We start from the raw sequence: 21,202 nt of genomic DNA, 5'->3' as shown, positions 1-21,202 counted from the left end.
AAGATGGTTACCACTCCTGTATATGGTGCAAGAGGCCCCCATCCAATGGAATTTGTTGTGAATTCTGATATATTTTATCAGCTTTCTCCACCTATGAACTATATACTTCAGAATGGCCAGTTATACTAATATACTAGATTGAGAAGAAGGGACTGGGCGACTATTTTGACCAAATTTAGAGCTAAGGAATAAATGCAAGCGAAATATAATCAAAGAGCACGAACACCTGAAATAAAAAAAAAATCACTAAACTTTGTATATGTCTTTCCTCTCTCCACCTTCAATTTGCTTATCCCCCTTTTCTCTCCTTCCATATCCAAATCAGTCCATAATAGCCATCTCTTCTCATTTTTCTGTTTTTTCTATTATTCTTTCCTTTATAGTTCATAATCCTCTCTCCTCTCATTCCTTGTCTTTCATATTTACCCCATTCTCTGTTGTCCAACACTCCCACCTCATTTTCTCCTAGTGTAAATGGTCTTGTTTCCCTTGGTTCATTTCTGTTCTTTGTTCATCCTGTATCCACTGGATGCCCCAGCCTTCCCATATCTGTCAGTCTCAATCTACCCTCTTCCTCCTCAAATCTTCTTTGGGAGAGGTAACAAATATGCAGGATTGGTGAATTTTATAAAATTGTAAACTTTCATTATTCCTGGAAAGATTAATCTACTGTAACATTTTTTGGCCAACTGCAGTTTGGATCTAGTTGCAGTCACATAAGAAACTGAGCATGTATGTTCCATCCTAGCTGCAGGGGGTGCCATCAGATCCTTGTGTGACTAATTTAGTGGCTCCCTCACGGTTCTTGTGAGGGGTTTAGGAAACCCTGTCCCTCATCCATCCTATTTAAATACGGAAGTTTTGGTAGTATTGGCATGCAAGTGTGGATGAAAATATGCTTTCTGAGAGCATGTATGGGATTAAAACTTGACTGCTTTCCCCCAACATTCAAGCACACACACAGAAAAGGGGACAAAATAGACAAGAGTTCATTTTAAATTTGAGCAAATAATGAAAAGTTTTTCTGGTATTCACTGAACTCTAGTAGACAGATATTATTTAAATTATTGCAAGACCTGCAAATCCAGACCATTTAAAAATTGATTACTCACTCAAACTATTAAACAATAACCCACAGAAATAAGCAAGGGTTAAAATAAAATAAACTGGAATTTGGCAAGGGTTGAAATAGCTTCCCATCCCCAGAAAAAGAAATAAAAAGCTTAACAATAAATAAAATAGGAAGAACTTGACATGGGGTTAAATACATTCTTAAAAGTCCTGAACTGTATTCCCCAAGCCTATATGCCTTTGTCTGTGAGTCATCCTAACTGCAAGCTCTTCAGTGCAGGGATTTACCTGGGGTTTTTTGCACATCTGAATTGACTAGCACACTATGGACACCATTATAACAAATAAATAGAATAATAATACCCTAGAGAGAGCCTTTACACAGCCACCACTAAAACGGGAGGACTTCCTCAGAATGCCCATCAACCTTGGTGTCTGCTGGGAGCAGGCGCATGGAGCTTCTACAACCAAGGCTATAAACATCACCCTGAAAGCTGCAAAATGGCCTATACATTGGAAACCCATCATATAAATAATTTGTTATTAACCGCATTGATTAGGACTTAGGGTCACATACCTGGAGTATGTGTAACAGATTCCTTCAGTTGCTTGGTCTTCATGGTAACCTGTTTTTTTAAAAAAAATCCAAATTAAAAACTGCACTGTTAACACTAGATTATTCATTCAGGCTTTTAAAGATGTCATGAACAGCTTACCCCCAAATACTTACATTTTAACATGTACAAAATACTACCATGGTATCACACTAATGCTCTTCTGTGAGGTCTTATTCAGAAGGCCATGCCAGTTTTAAATTGCTAATTGCTAAAAGGCCATGCCAGTTTTAAATTGCTAATAGCTGATTTTTCAGGCTTAGTCTGAAGGGGAAAGGCAGGGAAAAAACCAGGGGTAACGTCATGGCAGGGGCCTATTATAGACTGCCAACTCAGCAAGAGGAGGTCGGTGAGACTTTTCTAGAACAAACAACAAAAACAAGAACTAGCAGTAATGGGGGACTTTAATTACCCAGACATCTGTTGGAATAGTAATATGACAAAACACAAAATGTCCAGTAAGTTCTTGGAATGTAGTGGGGACACCTTTTTGTTCCAAAAGCTGGAGGAAGTACCTAGAGAGCAGCCATTTTAGACTTGATTCTTCCTATTCAATTTATTCATAAATGATCTGGAGAAAGGGTAAACAGTGAGGTGGCAAAGTTTGCAGATGATACTAAACTACTCAAGATAGTTAAGATCAAAGCAGATTGTGACCAAGTTCAAAAAGATCTCACAAAACTAAGTGATTGGGCAACAAAATGGCAAATGAAATTTAATGTGGATAAATGTAAAGTAATGCACATAGGAAAAAATAACCCCAACAATACATACAATATGATGGGGGCTAATTTAGCTACAACGAGTCAGGAAAAAGATCTTGGCGTCATCGTGGATAGTTCTCTGAAGATGTCCACGCAGTGTGCAGAGGCGGTCAAAAAAGCAAACAGGATGTTAGGAATCATTAAAAAGGGGATAGAGAATAAGACTGAGAATATATTATTGCCCTTATATAAATCCATGGTACGCCCACATCTCGAATACTGTGTACAGATGTGGTCTCCTCACCTCAAAAAAGATATTCTAGCACTAGAAAAGGTTCAGAAAAGGGCAACTAAAATGATTAGGGGTTTGGAGAGGGTCCCATACGAGGAAAGATTAAAGAGGCTAGGCCTCTTCAGCTTGGAAAAGAGGAGACTAAGGGGGGATATGATAGAGGTATATAAAATCATGAGTGATGTGGAGAAAGTGGATAAGGAAAAGTTATTTACTTATTCCCATAATACAAGAACTAGGGGTCACCAAATGAAATTAATAGGTAGCAGGTTTAAAACAAATAAAAGGAAGTTCTTCTTCACACAGCGCACAGTCAACTTGTGGAACTCCTTACCTGAGGAGGTTGTGAAGGCTGGGACTATAACAATGTTTAAAAGGGAACTGGATAAATTCATGGTGGCTAAGTCCATAAATGGCTATTAGCCAGGAAGGGTAAAGAATGGTGTCCCTAGCCTCTGTTCATCAGAGGATGGAGATGGATGGCAGGAGAGAGATCACTTGATCATTGCCTGTTAGGTTCACTCCCTCTGGGGCACCTGGCATTTGCCACTGTTGGTAGACAGATACTGGGGCTAGATGGACCTTTTTTCTGACCTGGTACGGCAGTTCTTATGTTTTGATGACTAATGAAGAAATTGGTTGGAAATCTGAAAGTGGAAGACAAGTAGGGTGAAAGTGATCATGATATGATAGGCTTCATAATTCCACAGAAAGGAAGGAATGAGAGCAACAGAATAAGAACCATGGACTTCAAAAACACAGACTTTAATGAACCCAGAGAACTGCTGGTAAGGTCCCATGGGAAGAAAATCTATGGGATACAGGAGTTCAGGAGAACAGGTTGTTTCTCAAAGAGACAATATTCAAGGCAAGAGAGCAACTTATCCGGATGGAAGGAAATACAGGAAAAAATAAGAAGAGGACAATATGGCTTCTTCTTAAGCTCTTTAATGATCTGAAAATCAAAAAAGAATCCTACAGAAACTGGAAACATGGACAAACTGCAACGGAAGAATACAAAAAAATAGTACAAGCATGTAGGGACAAAATCAGAAAGGCTAAAGCACAAAATTAGTTACATCTTGCAAAGGATAGAAAAGGCAGTAAGAAGGCTCTATAAATACATTCGGAGCAAGAAAATGCTGAAGGAAAGTGCATGTCCACTACTTCGTAAGGAAGGAGTCCTAACAACAAATGACATCAAGAAGGCTGAGATGTTTAAATGCCTATTTTGCTTCAGGTCTCCACTAAAATAGTTAATTGTGACAAGATGCTTTAACACAATTAACATTAACAACAAGGGGAAAGGAACTCAAGACAGAACAGAGAAGAAACAGATTAAAGAATATTAACATAAATTAGATGTATTCAAATCAGCAGGGTCTGACAAAGTTCATCTTAGAGCTCTTAAGGAATCAAATGAAGCAATCTCAGAACCATTAGCAATTATCTTCTAGAACTCGTGAGGATGGGTGAGGTTCTAGAGGACTCGAGAAGAGCCAACACAGTACCCAGCTTTAATTGGGCAAATTGGACCCAGGGAAATATAGACCAGTCAGCCTAACTTTGATAGCTGGAAAGATACTGGAACAAATTATTAACCACTCAATTTGTGGACAGATTAAAAAATAGGCTGGTTAATAATAGCCAATATGGATTTGTCAAGACCAAATCATGCTGAACCAACCTAGTTTCCTTCTTTGAGGGGTTATTGGCCTAGTGGATGGGGGAAGCAGAAGACATTATTTATCTTGATTTTAGTAAAGCTTGTGACATGCTCCCACATGACTTTCTCATAAGTAAACTACTGAAATATGGTCTAGATGAAATCATCATCAGGTGAGTGTAAAACTGGTTGACAAACTGTACTCACACTAGTGATCTGTATTTCACTGTGAACTAGGGTCTGTCCTTGGTCTGGTATTATTCAAAATTATCATTAAAGGCTTGAATAACAGAGTTGAGAGTATGCTTATAAAATCTGCAGATGACCAGCTGGGAGGGGAACAGGACCTCAATAAACTGGAGAGAGCTTCAAAATCAACAAAATGAAATTCAGTAAAGGCAGGCACCAAAGTGTTACACTTAGGAATCAAATGCACATCTACAAACTGTGAAATAATTGCAGAAAAAAATCTGGTGGCTACAGTGGATCACAAGTTGAACATGAGTCAACAATTAGATGCAGTTGCAGCAAAAAAGTCTAATACTCTGGGACGTATCAACAGGAGTGCCATATGAAAGACACTCCTGTAACTATCTCACTCCAGCTGACACAGGTGATGCCTCAGTTGGAGTACTAGGTCTAGGGCATCCCATTTCAAGGAAGATGTTGACAAATATTTAAGATTCCAAAGGAGAGAGACAAAAATGATGGAAGGTTCAGAAAACCTGACCTATGAGGAAAGGTTAAAACAACTGGGCATATTTAGTTTTAAGAAAAGACAACTGATGGGGGACCTGATAACAGTCTTCAAATACATTAAGGGTTGTTATAAAGAGGATGGTGATCAATTGTTCTCTATTTCCTCTGAAGGTCGGACAAGAAGTAATGGGCTTAATCTTGTGGAGTCCAGAAGCCAGGAGCTATATGATCATTCAGGTGCACTTCCCAACCCAGTAGTAAGGCATCTGTAATCAGTTTCTTTGTGGATGGCGGGGAAACAAAGGGAACCCCTTTTGTTTCCCACCAAATGAGGGACCTGAGGACACTCAGAGAAAGTGAAACTCATTTATCCAGGGTGTATCTGCTTGAGCAGAGACCATTCACAACCATGTTTGGAGGCCCTGGAAGTGGAGCATTGCAAAACATGTCAAGTAGGTGCAGGTGGTCATAAGGTGTAGAAGGACGAGGCAGAACAGGACCAGCATTTGCAGGCTGAGACAGAGTTGGACAATGAGGTCGCTCATTGCAAGGAATCTGTTCTCTGGTAAGTAAGCTTTGTCCAGAACTGAGTTCTGATTTGCTCTGATAAACTCTATAACTTGTGGGTGGGTGGTTAAACTGGACTTTTCTAGATTTACCTGAAGTCCCAATGAGTGAAAAAAGTCAAGTAATGAGAAGACCACAATCTGTACCTCCTGATACAATCGTTCCGTGAGCAGCCAACTGTCAAGTTAAGGAAATACCAGGTTGCCTTGACAATGCTGATATGCTGCTATCATGGAGAGCGTCTTCGTAAAAACTCTCAGTGCCTCCAAGAGGCCAAAGAGAGAATTCTGTATTGAAAGTACCCTCGGCCCATCGTAAAGCACAGTAATCACCTATAATCTGAAGGAATGCCTATATGATAGAAGGCATCCTACAAAATTGAGGGCCACAGACCAGTTGCCTTCATTTAGGGAAAAAGATTACTGAGGCCAAGTGGGTCATCCTGAATCTTACATGGTGTATGAAGACTTTCAGCAGTCTGAGATCTAGAATGGGTCTCCAGCCCAACCTTCTTTTTGGAGATGAGGAAATATCTTGAGTAAAAGCTTTGTCCCTGTCTTGAGGACAGCCAGTCTCTGTCACCCTTAATTGAATTAAGGAGTCCACCTCCTGTTTGAGAGGCCTCTAGAGAGGGGTCCCTGAAGAGGGACAGGGAGGGGAGTTTTTAAGAGGAAGCAGAAAAAATGGTTACTAAACTTCCATAACTGTTGTTCTTCAAGATGTGTTACTCATGTCCATTCCATGTTATTTAAGTGTGCGTGCTCGCCACATGCACTGGTGCCAGAAGTTTTCCCCTCAGTGGTATCCTTAGGGGACTAGCTCTGGCAGCCTCTGGAGTGGTGCACATATACATTGGTATTAAGGGCACCACCAACTTCCCCCCTCCCCCAGTTCCTTTGTGCCAGAACTCCGACAGAGGGGAAGGAGGGTGGGTCATGGAATGGACATGAGTAACATTTTGAACAACAACAGTTATGGAAGGCTAATAACCATTTTTTCTTCTTCAACTTCTTGCTCATGTCCTTTCCATGTTAGATGACTCCCAAGCAGTATCTCCAGAGGCAGGTAGGAGTTCGTGGATATGTTGATTGCAACACAGTTCTGCCAAAGCCAGCGTCATCTCTGGCCTGCTGAGGTTGTGAAGGTGTGCACTGAAAACCATGTTGTGACCCTGCAGATATCCTGGATAGGTACTTGTGCTCGGTAGGCTGCTGATGACGCCTGAGCTCTAGTTGAATGGGCATACAACCCGCACCAACTTGTAGCAAGTATGGATGCAGGTAGTAAACCAATCCAAAAAGCTTGAGAAGACACCAGGAGGCCTTTCATCCTGTCAGCCACCACAGCTAAGAGCTGAGTCAATCTACGGAAGAGCTTGGTATGCTCTAAGCAGAACATAAAAACACATATTAAGAAAATCAGCACTTTTAAAAATAAGTTTTCTAGTGGCAAAAAAAACAAACAAACCCAATAAATAAACTTTTATTTATGGATCATTCCATGTCTAGATGTTCTTCCTAATAATAAACTAATGAATTTAATATAAACCTAGTCTTTATATTTTGAAAAATAAGCAATTCCTTTTACAATAAAGCACACAAGTATTAAATTAGTATGCGCCCAGGAGCTCAGCCCAAATAGCTCAAAGCTCGTTAATTATTTCATTATTTTTTTTTTTTTTGACATATGGGGAAGCTTACAGAACTGCAGAACTCTTACCTCATACTGTCAGGCAACATGCTAATTAGTAAAGTCTGCTTAAATCTATCCACCTGTCCGTTGTTCTGCTGCCTACCAGGGCCTTTTTCCATGCTGGCAGCAAATCCCCTATCTGTCTGCTATCGCAACCTGAATGCAAGAGATTAGTGACCGCAGAGTCAAGCAAGAATCAGTTTACATCCTCTCAGGCAAGAGAATGATATTACTTCACAAGTATGAAATCTGAGATCTCTTTGCCTTTAATTTAGAAAACCTGCAGTTAATAATCACATTGAAGTGTGTTTTGCATGCCAGACAGTTTTTATTTCCTCTGTTATTTTTACAATTTGAATGCCCTTTGTGGTTATTAAAATAATTGCTGAAAAGGCATAAATTAACATTTTAAACTTTTTATGTGTACCAAGGTAGATCTTGTGTGGCCATGAACTTTATATTTTTATAATGTCATATACCGATACCTTTTCTGTGCCTTTAAATTTAACAATGCTAGTTGTATTATTTGTAATAAATCTTCATTTGGCAAACAATGTTAATTTGATAAGAATATCAGACTTGAAACCTCCTTTCCTAATTTAGGATATATTATTGGTTTTCCACACTGTTTAAACACTTCAAATGTACAATTTTGCCTTTTGTTTAAGGGCAATTGTTTCCTTAAGAACTAAATACAGAAATGAGACCTAAGCCTGAAGCTACAAATTCAGCAAGGAAAATGGGTCAAAGACCAGATGTGTTGAGGCCGACAGAGCCCTGGCACAGGTAACCAGGTCAGCAGGCAGGAACTGTAATTAGAGTAAACTGAACCCAGTTTCCCTTTCATAATCAAAACACTTGATGAAAACAAATCTAATTAATACTACAAGCCAATTGCAGAGAAAATGATTTTTAAAGTTGTATTATCTTTTCAGTTACAAATATAGTCTTACTTCATTATACTGATCAGTTTGAGCGCTCCATTTTGGATGAATTAAGATGATTTACAAGTCCCACACGAAACTACTAGTTACTAGTTTTAGATAATTAGACACATGGATACACTGAGCCTGGCCTTACCTGGCTTGTTTTGGACTTTTTGATACACTGGTTGATTAAGGATGATTTTCTTGAGTGATCTTAGAATTACTATAGTAGTAGAAAAACTCCATGTACATCAAAAGACCAAAGTTATAGCAGCAACCAGTAAGGCCATGTAGTTATGGGTCTATTATATCATAAATCCCTATTTGCAAGGAGTTGTGGATAAATTATAATTTAAGTTAGACCAGATGCTTATCCATATTGGTCATAGATGATTCTGGTAATTTTTAATAGTAGAAGAAAAAGCAACAGTGAAGATATTATTGTGTATAGACTTCTTGAATTTACGAACAATCAAACCACTAGGCTTACAAAATAACGACTAATCATCATCAGTGACTACACAGCTTCTAATTTCACACTTGTATCTGTCAATTCAGGGAGATTCTTTTCAGTTTTTTGCATCAATCTAATTAACAGATTGTTATCTGAATCAAGAAAAGAAATTCAGTACGCTCCCAACAAATAAGGAATTTGTTTCTATAAACCTTCCTCCATCCATCCCAAGACTTTTTTGGGGGGTAGAGATGAGTTATCCCCAACCTTTCACTGGCTGCCCCTCCCACATTTGCCCCTCATTGTCCCCTACTATTTTCTCTCAACTATGCTTCAGCTACTAATGTAGCATTGCAGGGCTTGAAGTGTTTGCCCCTCCCAGAAGGCTCTTTCCCCCTTGTAGCAGGGTAATAGTCTCTAGCAGGATGGTAGAGTCTGCATGGGGACACAGGACTCCTCTGATGAGTCATATGATGCTGTGTGCTTAAACCCTGCATAAAAATATAAACCCTATTAAGTCATAGTGGCAGCTGCATCTTCACTCCCACCAGGATATGCATCTGAGAGGCAGAAGGAATTAGAGGCCAAAGCAAATGATACCTGGCCAGGAGACCTAAGTAAAGCCAAGTTTGGTAAGAAAGCTTAGGGTATGTCTCCACTAGAAACACAATAGCAACACAGCTGCAGTGTAGACATTTACTACAGCAAAGGAAGGGGTTCTTCTGTTGCTGTAGTAAATCCACTTCTCCAAGAACCAGTAGCGAGATCAATGGAAGAATCCTTCTGTTCACTGAGTGGTATCTACAGCAGGGGGCGGCAACCTTTCAGAAGTGCTGTGCCAAATCTTCATTTATTCACTCTGATTTAAGGTTCCGCGTGCCGCGGTAATACATTTTAACGTTTTTAGAAGGTCTCTTTCTATAAGTCTATAATATATAACTAAACAATTGTTGTATATAAAGTAAATAAGGTTTTTAAAACGCTGAAGAAGCTTTATTTAAAATTAAATTAAAATGCAGAGCCCCCCCAGACCAGTGGCCAGGACCTGGGCAGTGTGAGTGCCACTGAAAATCAGCTCATGTGCTGCCTTCGGCACTCATGCCATAGGTTGCCTACCCCTGATCTACAGCATTGCTTAGCTCAACTTAAACACATTGCACAGGGCACAAAATATTTCACAGCCCAGAGTGATGTAGTTAAGCCAACCTAACTTTGCAACATAGACCAGCGTATAGGATATAAGACTCAATCTTATTGTTATCTGAGTCATCAGTAAAGACAAACCACAGGAAGGTGTTTAAAGTGTGTGTATATTCTGGTTACAGCAGGATGGAAAACTCATTTGCTTACATATCCTGTCCCTTAGAGTGCAGGAGGAGAAAGCTCAGGTTTGAAACTAGAGCTGAAGACACTCTCTGTAATAGCAAAAAAAACGAGGAATCCTTGTGGCACCTTAGAGACTAACAAATTTATTTGGGCATAAGCTTTCATGCGCTAGAACCCACTTCATCAGAGGCATGGAGTGAAAAAACACAGGAGCAGGTATAAATACATGAAAGGATGGGAGCTGTCTTACCAAGTGTGAGGTCAGTCTAACGAGACAATTCATTTAACAGCAAGATACCAAGGAAGGAAAAATAACTTTTGAAGTGGTAATGTGAGTGGCCCATTTCAGATCGTTGACAAGAAGGTGAGAGTAACAGTAGGGGGAAAATTAGTATTGGGCAAATTAGGTTAGGTTTAGTAATGACCCAACTAATCCCAGTCTTTAGTCAGGCCTAATTTGATGGTGTCCAGTTTGCAAATTAATTCCAGTTCTGCAGTTTCACGTTGGAGTCTGTTTTTGAAGTTTTTTTTAGTTGAAAAATTGCCACTTTTAGGTCTGTTATTGGAGTGGCCAGAAAGACTGAAGTGTTCTCCTACCGGTTTTTGAATGTTATGATTCCTGATGTCAGATTTGTGTCCATTTATTCTTTTGGGGTTCTCCTCAATGGCCAGGTCGAAGGCCTGGAATGAGAGAACTTGAATGGAGCAGAGCCTGCTTACAAGTCTTTTCAGAGAGGAAACTATAGAAGGTGTAGCAGCTGTGGCTGTCGGAGCTGGAAAAAAGGCTGTAGAAGTGCTCCATGGAAGAAAGAAGAATGGTTGTACCAAACTTTAGGGGAAAACTTAAAGACAGTAGGTAACACAAGACATTCCTATAAGACCAAAGGGAAGTCAAGCCTGAGGGAAAGGCTCAGGATGGGAGAGTCTCAGCTAGGACTACTGGAGATATTTTTCTGAGGTTTTGTGGAATCAGACCTCAGCACCAAGAGGGGAGGCGTTGCTGAGACTCAGGCCTGGTCTACACTATGCGTTTAAACCGAATTTAGCCCTGCACCCGACCACACAATGAGGCCCTTTATATTGATATAAAGGGCTCTTTAAACCGATCTCTGTACTCCTCCCCGACGAGAGGAGTAGCGCTGAAATCGGTATTGCCATGTCGGATTAGGGTTAGTGCGGCCATAAATCGACAGTATTGGCCTCCGGGTGGTATCCCACAGTGCACCATTGTGACCACTCTGGAAAGCAGTCTGAACTTGGATGCACTGGCCAGGTAGACAGGAAAAGCCCCGCGAACTTTTGAATTTCATTTCCTGTTTGCCCAGCGTGGAGCTCTGATCAACACGGGTGGCCATGCAGTCCCAAATCCAAAAAGAGCTCCCGGCATGGACCATACGGAGATATGGATCTGATCACTGTATGGGAGACAATCTGTTCTATCAGAGCTCCTTAAAATGCCAAAGGATTTGAGGAAAATTTCCAGCTATGATAGACAGAAGCGCACAGCACAGTGCTGGTGTGACAAGCGAACAAAAAGTCAAGAATCAAATGGACACTCATGGAGAAGGGGGAGTACTGAGACCAGCTTATCCACAGTCCCTGCATTCTCCGAAAAAGATTTGCATTCTTGGCTGAGCTCCCATATGCCTGCGGATCTGGGCTCTGAACAGAGCGGCTGTGTTCTCTGGTTCCCTAGTATACTTCTTTGCCCATATTCTAGGCAAGACTGACTCTATTTTAGACAAAACATAAAGGGGAATGACCCGGGAGTCATTCCCATTTTGGTGCATGGGCCCCAGGCTGACCTCAGCGAGGCCAGCCAGAGCACCCATGACAGCAGCAGACGGTACAGACGACGGATAACCGTCATCTCTATCGCCATTTACAATGGCATGCAGATGTGCATAGGGAAGGTAATCGTCTCTGCTACCCTGCAAAGGCAAATGAATGCTGCTATGTAGCATTGCAGTACTGAATCTGTCAGCAGCATCCAGTACACATACGGTGACAAAAGGCAAAAACGGGCTCCGCTGGTTCCATGCTATGGCATCTGCCAGGGCAATCCAGGGAAAAAGGGTTCGAATGATTGTCTGCCGTGGCTTTCACGCGAGGAGGATTGTGATGACATTACCAGAATCACCCGCGACACTGTTTTTTCTGCTTGGGATCTCAATCCGAATTCCAACGGGCGGAGAGACGGGCGGGAACTATGGGATAGCTACGGGATAGCTACCCACAGTGCAGCGCTCCGGAAATCGACGCTAGCCTCGGTACATGGATGCACACTGCCGAATTAATGTGCTTAGTGTGGTCGCGTGCACTCGACTTTATACAATCTGTTTTAAAAAACTGGTTTATGTAAAATCGGAATAATCCCGTAGTGTAGATATACCCTCAAACATATCCTAAGATGAAAAAACAGAGGTGCAGCACCACTGGTTGCTACGAAGGAAGTTTATCAACTGTTATTACATCACCTCTTTGACAGCACAGCTAATCATTTAGGATTATCCTACCTTGCCCCGATTAGCAGCAAGGTATGAGCTCCCTTCCCCTGAACTCCGTCTAACCACTGCTTGGCCAAGGCACTGAACAGGGATGCCTTCATCTCACTGAAAGGTGAGAGCTCACCACACATCATGCTCACAATGCTCAGGTATCAAAGATATTGTCTAGCAGAACCAAGGAAGAGTACACTGCATTTCTTATATTTCTAAGCAGGTTTTTTTTAAAATAAACGGAAACTTTTCAGGCAAAGAAATAAAGGCCAAAAGCCCAATTATTTTTTTAAAAATTAAGATTTGTTTAAGACTGGTCAAAAGCATATTATATGATATATTGTGTCAGGATGAGAATTATTAACCTCTTCCCCAATGCACACACAAACAAAAGCCAACATACAAAAACAAACACTTGAAACCACAAAAAGACTAAGTTAAAATAACGTTAAGGATCTGACATGTTGACAAAAGCCAGAAACACTCTCCTTAAATCACTCCATTCTGCTTAAGAATTGCAGTGGAAATGAGGATCTCAGAACAGTTTGGTATTGCAATTCTCACTACCACCAAGGAATATAAGATGACCTACAAAAGTGGGAAGAAAAAATTCTGCCGGTGCTCTTTTTTTGCTTCTTTTTTATGCATCATGGTCAGCACTTTTGGGTTTTCTTTTTTAACACTGCAAATACTAATTTTTTTCTACTGTTTTTGCTAACGGACCTTTTGTTGACTATACAGAGCCAGTGGGACATCATTAAACACTGAAACTTGCGCAGTTGAAAAGAGGGAAGATTTCTATTTGGATTATTTAAAAAAAAACTTAATTTTTGTTAATACCTATTTAGCCATGCTCCTGACAAACACCTGAAAGCAATCCTCAAAGAGTCAAATACAGTAGTTTGCAAGCCCTACAAAGAATTCTTTGCAAAAACAGGTAAAACAAGACTCCTGATACTTCTAGGCAAAAAGTAAGCAAAAATTACTGTAAAAATCTCAGGCTTTCTTGATATATTATAAAGAAGAAAAAGCCCACACTATCTAAGTTCCCTCTAAGCTGCGTGGCCAGGGAGAGGGGCCTTCCCCCCGGATCCCAGGCCTGGTGCTGCTGCAGCATGGGAGAGGCACCTCGGCCCCAGCCCTAGTGCTGCTGGGGAGAGGTGCCTCTGTGCCAGCCCTGGGCTGCTGCAGTCAGAGAGGGTGTGGGGAGTCCTCTCTCTCAGCTACAGCCTGCACCCCAAACCCCTCATCCCTGGCCCCACCCCAGCGTCCAGATCCCCTGCATCCCAATCCTCTGCCCCAGCCCTGAGCCCCATCCCAAACCCTGAACCCCTCATCCCCACCCCAGAGCCCTCAACCTCAGCTGAAACCCCCACTCCTCCACAACCCTCTATCCCAGCCCTGAGCCCCCACCCCCTTCCACATTTCGAACTCCTCAGCCCCACCCCCGCCATACATTACCTCCATATTGGTGCACATAAAATTAATTCCACACATGGATGCAAACAATTAGGGTGAACATTGCACACTATTGTAAGACCACATGTAAGAGTTCTGATTCATTCCTTAGATGAGACAAACCCAGTGTCCCTCCAGCCTGGATAATGCTAGACTATGCTGTAAATAAAGACTTTATGTCACTTTTGACAAGATTAAGGAATAACCTGATATCCATGTTTACGGTACTTCCTAACTCCAGTTTCTAATGCCAAAGCATCAACAATGGGGGAGCTAATGTACACAGGGCTCCAGGCAATTTCTGTCGTGTTAAGCACCATTTCACTGAAACCTGTTCAGTGCAGGTCTATGCAATACAGTGGTAAATATAATAGTGATTGCTGGTGCCTGGTGTACAAAAGTGGAGCTGCACCAGCATTGGCAGGAAGTGTTCAGATTAATGCCTAGTATAGACAAGCCTTACATAAGCTACTTTATTGCTGGGGCTAAACAGTGACTGTTTACGGACTACTCCCGCCTCCCCAGTTCTGGCCTGGGTCACTTTGCAGGAACCCTGCCCCTTTAGCCTCCATTTGCAGGCCCTCTTTAGAACTGCACACAGGCTTTCATGTGGATAACATCTCCTTCTATCTGGGGCTGGTTTAATAACAAACTCCTCTTAATCTTCACAGTTCCAAAATAAAGTCCATCACCACACAACAGTCCATACTTCGTTCCCGTGTCTTCTCTCACAGCCGAACTCTTCTGTCCCATTCTGTTTTCACAGCCCATCCTCTCAGCTCATCCAAGCTGGAACTTAGCTTTCTGGCACAGGCCTCTAGGCCCCCAATTTCTAGGCCCAAACTCCATCCGGGTTTTGCAACAGGAGCCTCCTGCTCCCTAAGCTCCGGCTCTGTCACATCTCCCTTGGTCTTGTGGTTTTCCCTGCAGGAGTCCTTCACACACGCTACAATTTCCTGTGCTCCCCCCCCCCTTCTCTGCAGCCTCCTGCTGCTCTTTATAGGGCAATCATCCTGATCTCTTCCAGGTGTGATTCATTCTGTAATCAGGGGTGGCCAGCTCCAGCAGGAGCCACCCTGTTACATACAGGCCACAAGAAATCAATGCTATAGCAGGTATATTTCCAGACCCTGACTCCCCTTGTAAAAAATCTCTTATGACTCTTTTTTCCTTGCCAGCTCAGTGCTTACGGGATACATCTTTCTCATCTCTCGCCAGACAGCTCAGGGGACAGAGGATCCAGTGGTTCAGTTTCTCTCTCTCTCAGGAGTCTGAACAGCAGTCTTCTTTCTCTCCCCCAATAAGGGCATGTACAGTCAACATGTTGGGATCTCTCATGTGTGAAAGGCTCTCTATAAAAACGTATTTTTAACATACATACACACGCACACAGACACACACACGACAACAGATGAAGAAGGGTGCAGAATGTAATCTTTTAGAACAGGTTTTTGCATTGTCTAATTTGTTAGAGCCCAGAGATTTTAGAGATGGACCCACTAGATATTCAAAGACAGATTCTAAATGTACTGGTCTTTTTTATTCTCTGTCTGTACAGTGCCTACCAGAATGGGGTCCTTGACTAGTGCTCCCAGGCACTAAGGTAACATAAATAATAATAATAATGGTCTGTCTCAGGAAGATTTTTGTTAACAATTTTTGTGCAAGTCTGTGTTTAAAGATTTCTTTTTCACATGGAGTAGTACCCTGTCAAGCAGCCTACAATACAACGTATTACTTACCACTGCTGAGTAAACTAAAGTGTCTTCTAATGAGGCCCTGGCCAGTACTGTTAAGTGAGAGACACTTATCTCTAAACAGAACACAATGTATTTCGCTATCTGGAGTATATTGCGTTACAAATTGCTTAGTCACGTGCACATCAAGATCCCTATAGCTTGCCTGGATATAATATAGGTTTATTTAGTTTCTTAATGATTGGGATAAAAATCACCTTTCTACGTTTGTTTCCAGAGAAAAGGTAAAAACACTTTATAAACTGGCTTGCAGATAACTCACTATAACCTATATGACAATTTATGACTATTTGACTAAATGAAGGTTTGGTTTTCAAAAAAACTATCTTTGCTAGGTTTTTATTACTAAATACAGAACAACAAGCTCCAAAATGTGCATCAACAGAATTAAACATTTAAATCTTATTCTCTTTAACCCCTCTAGACTCTTTGGAATAGGATCAACTGAAAAGACTTTTGAATGGTACTCTGCAGACACTGTAGAGCATATACAAGTGATCTATTGCTGAAAACGAAAAAAATCTTTTTATACTTTTCAAGATAACACTTTAAATCCTTAAGTACAATTTTTCAAATTATATATATATATATATCTATATATATATATTATATGGCACACCACCATAAAAATGCATTTGAATAAGGATATTAATTATTTTACACAATACCATTGTTAACCATAGTATAGTCTGGAAGTAGGAACTGCAATAGTATCATCCTCAGACCAACTGTTTTATCATTCTGTAGAAATATTTCAGTTTAATTAATGGAAACCCTCTGTCTAAATGCTATTAGCTGATTCATACTTTTTTTTTAAACCTGGCTTAAACAGAACTGTAAGCTTTAGCTAAGTCTCACAAATGTCCATTTGCAGTTAAAAGGGGTTACCACGAACACTAAAACTGGCATTGTTTTTCTGTTATCAGGTTACAGTAGCTCAGGTCTCCAAGCACCAGAATCCCCCATACAGCTGATCAGTTACAGCTGTTAATTGTGGAGCAAGGGACTGCTGACATCTGCTTCTTGCTTAGTTAGTTAATGGTTCACTTCCAGGTCCTAAAAGGATTGCAGCCTCTCTCAAAAGACAATGTTGGACCCCATCTATGTCTGCCTTCTACACTGCCTGTCTTGTTCTGGTTTGTCACTCTCCATACAAAGCAAATCTGAGTGAACTCACATCTGGCACTGATCGACCCAATTCATGAGCAATCTTTTCCCATCGACCTGGGGTCCCTCCAGGGAACTTAACCATACTTCTTGTCAGCTGGCTAAGGTCCTCTTCTGTCCATTCAGGTGCCTGCAAAACATTTGTAAAACACGTATTATGCTGAGAAAATGAAAAAAATGTAGTTGGATAAAATACTGAACAAAGACATTAAATAAATTAATCAAATAATGGATGTTGTAACAATGTAATTTAATATGGTTCCCAAAGCTTGTTAGTTGAATGCTGTTTCTTCCACTCTGTTACAGAAAACAGTAATAAAAACAGCTGTCAGTGAAGGAACTTGAACCATTAAAAATATTTAATATACAAAATGTACATTAGCGCAGTAGATACATTTAACTTATCACTATGAAAAAAGCAACCAATACAAATCAAAACAAACAATTTTACTACTTAAAGATTAAACCACAGTCTAAGATATCAACATTTTAGATAATATATAAAATCCTCTTACGTATAACTGAATGATATATAAAGGAAGAGAAATCTTTAAAAAGTCCTCAGTTGAAAAAATACTGAAAATAATCCTAAAATGTTATTTATAAATCTGTAGCTTAAAACAGCATGCCATTTCAGTCAGTTGTTAAAACTCCCATAATGCATTATATTTTAACATTTTTGGGTGATACAGGAGTGAAATCTGACAATTTTACATTCCACTGAGAATTTTTTTTTTTTTAAAGAACCTAAAGCCTGTGACTTTTGTGCACTGTACACGAAGAAAACAGAAAGAAACTGGACATTTTCAAAGAGCAACAAGGCCCAATAACCAAAATATACAACAATGTTCTACTGTAACAGCATGCTGCAAATTGTAAACAATTTCCTCCTTTATGACAACTATCTAAAACTGAGTAAAAAACAAGAAAACACTGGTTCCTCAGATATAACTGTCAAATTAACTATTAAATCTTTGTATGTTAAATTGCCTCTCCAAGAACACAAGGCTCTGTACCCAGTCTTCCACACTAGTAAAGAAGTGACTATTGAACTAAGCATTTGTAAAAAGTAGTTAACCATTTCTATTTTTTTTTAAAAGAATCCTTTATGATAAATACCTTTTCTAATCACCATTTCTGATAATGAACAGACATATATCAAGCAGTTTGCATTACAGAGCCATCAGCACAGAACAACAGTCAGAGGTGAGTGACCCCAGGGACCATCTCCACAGCTACAGCAAAGCTTCTCCCTGACACTAATCCTGCCTGTCATTCTCCCACTGTGCTCTAACCACACTGACATCCGCCTGCCGCACTGCAAGCTTAACGGGCCCTTCCTGACTTTTTACTGTCTCTCCCAATCAATGGTTCAAGCGTGCTCTTTTCACCATGTCCAAATGGCAGCTTCACTCATAATCAAAGTGCACTGCCCCTGTTAAAGGGCTTCCCGAAAGGCTCTATCATTTGCATTCATTTGCAAAGCAAACTACTTTTATTCACTTTGTTCTGCTATCAAGAATGTTCCCTGAAGCAGATAAATTGGCATAAATACAACCTGCCACTTAAGAGACAGTAAATAATAGCCAATAGTGGGGAGGATTTTATCAATTGTTCTATTTTGTAGCCACATAATTCTTTGTTCATCAAATGCTAAAAGCCTCAAATATTCATATTTATATAGCTTTTAATACAAGCATGAATTTATTATCTATCATAGTTTAAATGTAACACACACACAGTAGTGAGAGAGAGATATAGCACATATACTACATATATAATAAAATGAGTATGTATACTAGTGGCTTGTGAAGAACATGCTAAATACAAACCAGGTTTCATTATCACACAGTAACCTCAGATTTTATTTATTGTACAGAATAAAAGCATACATGTTCTGAATTAAAACTTCTTTATTTACATATTTCCATAACTTTGGGGTTCGTAGAAGTGAAGTTATTGGGTACCTATATATATTCTAGTTTTGAAAATATAATTCCAGCACTATTTATTTATTTTTAAAATAAAAGAGGCTAAGTAGAGAATTTTAATTAATAAGTTTTTCATAACTAGTAAAGAACTGCACACACTGAATGTAAGCATTAGTAAATGCAATTTGTTTCAGTAACAAATGAAAGCTATGTTTTACATTGATTTCAAATGTAAATTCTAGTAGCACAAAAGTAGCTGCACAGACGTATCTTAACACAATATTCAAAGCATATCCAAACAATTTCACACAAAGATCAAAGTCATATTTCTGCATTAACAGAAACATTTTAGAGGTAACAAATTGTCTGATATGTTTTAAATTCTTTAAAACCATTTTTTGTAAGATTTGATTTTTGGATGTGCTGCATATTTTAATTTGTGTGCAAATGTTACACAAGTAAACACATCATTTTCCTTAGCTATCATCATCATATAGGAATTCTGATAAAAACCTACTGTCTACTTATCTTTAATAAACAATACTGATCTTTAAAAAAAACAAACAAACCTACTAATTCTATGTGCATCTATGATACCAATATGTTGAATGTACTGAATGAAACAATGATTTCAATAACATGGTAACTTACAATAATACAATTTAAAAAAATAAAATAAAAATAAGGACAGAAAATTGATACGTCTGAAATTCTTTAATAGAGCTTTTTAGGAATCCATTATTAACCACAAGTGCTGTGAAGAGCTTTGGTGAATTTGCAGTTCCTCAGCAATAGATAATTGTGTGTCTTTAGACGCAACAGTGCCTACTATGATCCAACTACTACAGGCAGCCATGAGGGTGGCCATAGTGTGAATGTATTCTCCCTGTTCTAATTTGGAGCCAACTGTAACCGTGAGTCTCAAATGAATGCATAAGCATACAGCTTTGTCCCTTAAAACCATGTGTGTCCAATATTACTGAAACAATGGGCCAAAATTCATCTCTGCAGTTAGGTAATGAAAGATACCACATAGTGAGGGGACAGCTGTTATGACTACACAAGCATTCAGATTTTGCATCAGAAAAGACCTGCTCTGGGATTAACTCTCCACACTGAATATAAAATGAAAGTAAGCAGAGCCATAGGCCTCAGCTTTTAACTAGTGCTGTCGATTAATCGCAGTTAACGCAAGCGATTAACTCAAAAAAATTAATCGCAATTAACAAAATGTATTGCGATTAATTGCACTGTTAAACACTCAAATACCAATTGAAATGTATTAAATATCTTTGGATGTTTTTCTACATTTTCAAATATATTGATTTCTATTACAACACAGAATACAAAGTGTACAGTGCTCACTTCATATTATTATTACAAATATTTGCACTGTAAAAATTCTAAATAAAAGAAATAGTATTTTTCAATTCACCTCAAACAAGTACTGTAGTGCAATCTCTTTATCCTGAAAGTGTAACTTACAAATGTAGATTTTTGTTGCTGTTTCCTAACTGCACTCAAAAACAAAACAACGTAAAACTTTAGAGCCCACAAGTCCACTTAGTCCTTTTTGTTCAGCCAATCGCTAAGACAAACAAGTTTGTTTACATTTATGGGAGATATTGCTGCCTGCTTATTTACAGTGTCACCTGAAAGTAAGAACAGGCGTTCGCATAGCACTTTTGTAGCCAGTATTGCAAAGTATTTACGTGCCAGATATGCTTAACATTCGTATGCCCCTTCATGCTTCAGCCACCATTCCAAAGGGCATGCTTCCATGCTGATGATGCTTGTTAAAAAATAATGCATTAATTAGACTGAACTTCGTTGGGGAGAACTGTATGTCTCTTGTTCTGTTTTTCCTGCATTCTGCCATATATTTCATGTTATAGCAGTCTCTGATGATGACTCAACACATGTTCGGTTTAAGAACACTTTCACTGCAGATTTGACAAAACACAAAGAAGGTACCAATGTGAGATTTCTAAAAATAGCTATAGCATTTGACCCAAAGTTTAAGAATCTGAACTGCCTTCCAATATCTGAGAGGAACAAGATGTGGAGCATGCTTTCAGAAGTCTTAAAAGAGCAACACTCTGATGCGGAAACTATAGAACCCAAACCACCAAAAAAACCCTAACCTTCTGCTCGTGGCATCTGACTGATGATGAAAATGAACATGTGTCGGTCCATACTGCTTTCGATCGTTATCGAACAGAACTCATCATCAGCATGGAGGCGAGTCCTACCGAATGGTGGTTGAAGGTGAAGGGACATATGAATCATTAGCGCATCTGGTACGTAAGTATCTTGCAACCCCAGCTACAACAGTGCCATGTGAACGCCTGTTCTCACTTTCAGGTGACACTGCAAACAA

At 39.7% G+C, this 21,202-nt stretch overlaps 1 protein-coding gene across 1 annotated transcript in view; it reads right to left on the bottom strand.

Moving 5' to 3' along the window:
- DNAJC1 (DnaJ heat shock protein family (Hsp40) member C1) overlaps positions 1 to 21,202 on the bottom strand; it is a 115,942-nt gene that overhangs the window by 6,373 nt on the left and 88,367 nt on the right. The window contains exons 7-8 of the mRNA XM_032775693.2: positions 16,902 to 17,021; positions 1,649 to 1,697 (exon numbers count right to left, since the gene is read on the bottom strand). Coding sequence (XP_032631584.2) covers positions 1,649 to 1,697; positions 16,902 to 17,021 — 169 coding nt within the window. The remainder of the gene's footprint in view (positions 1 to 1,648; positions 1,698 to 16,901; positions 17,022 to 21,202) is intronic.

The sequence above is a fragment of the Chelonoidis abingdonii genome, chromosome 2, assembly GCF_003597395.2.
Source record: "Chelonoidis abingdonii isolate Lonesome George chromosome 2, CheloAbing_2.0, whole genome shotgun sequence".
Classification (NCBI taxonomy): Eukaryota; Metazoa; Chordata; order Testudines; family Testudinidae; genus Chelonoidis; species Chelonoidis abingdonii.
This window is presented reverse-complemented; position numbering and strand designations above follow the sequence as displayed.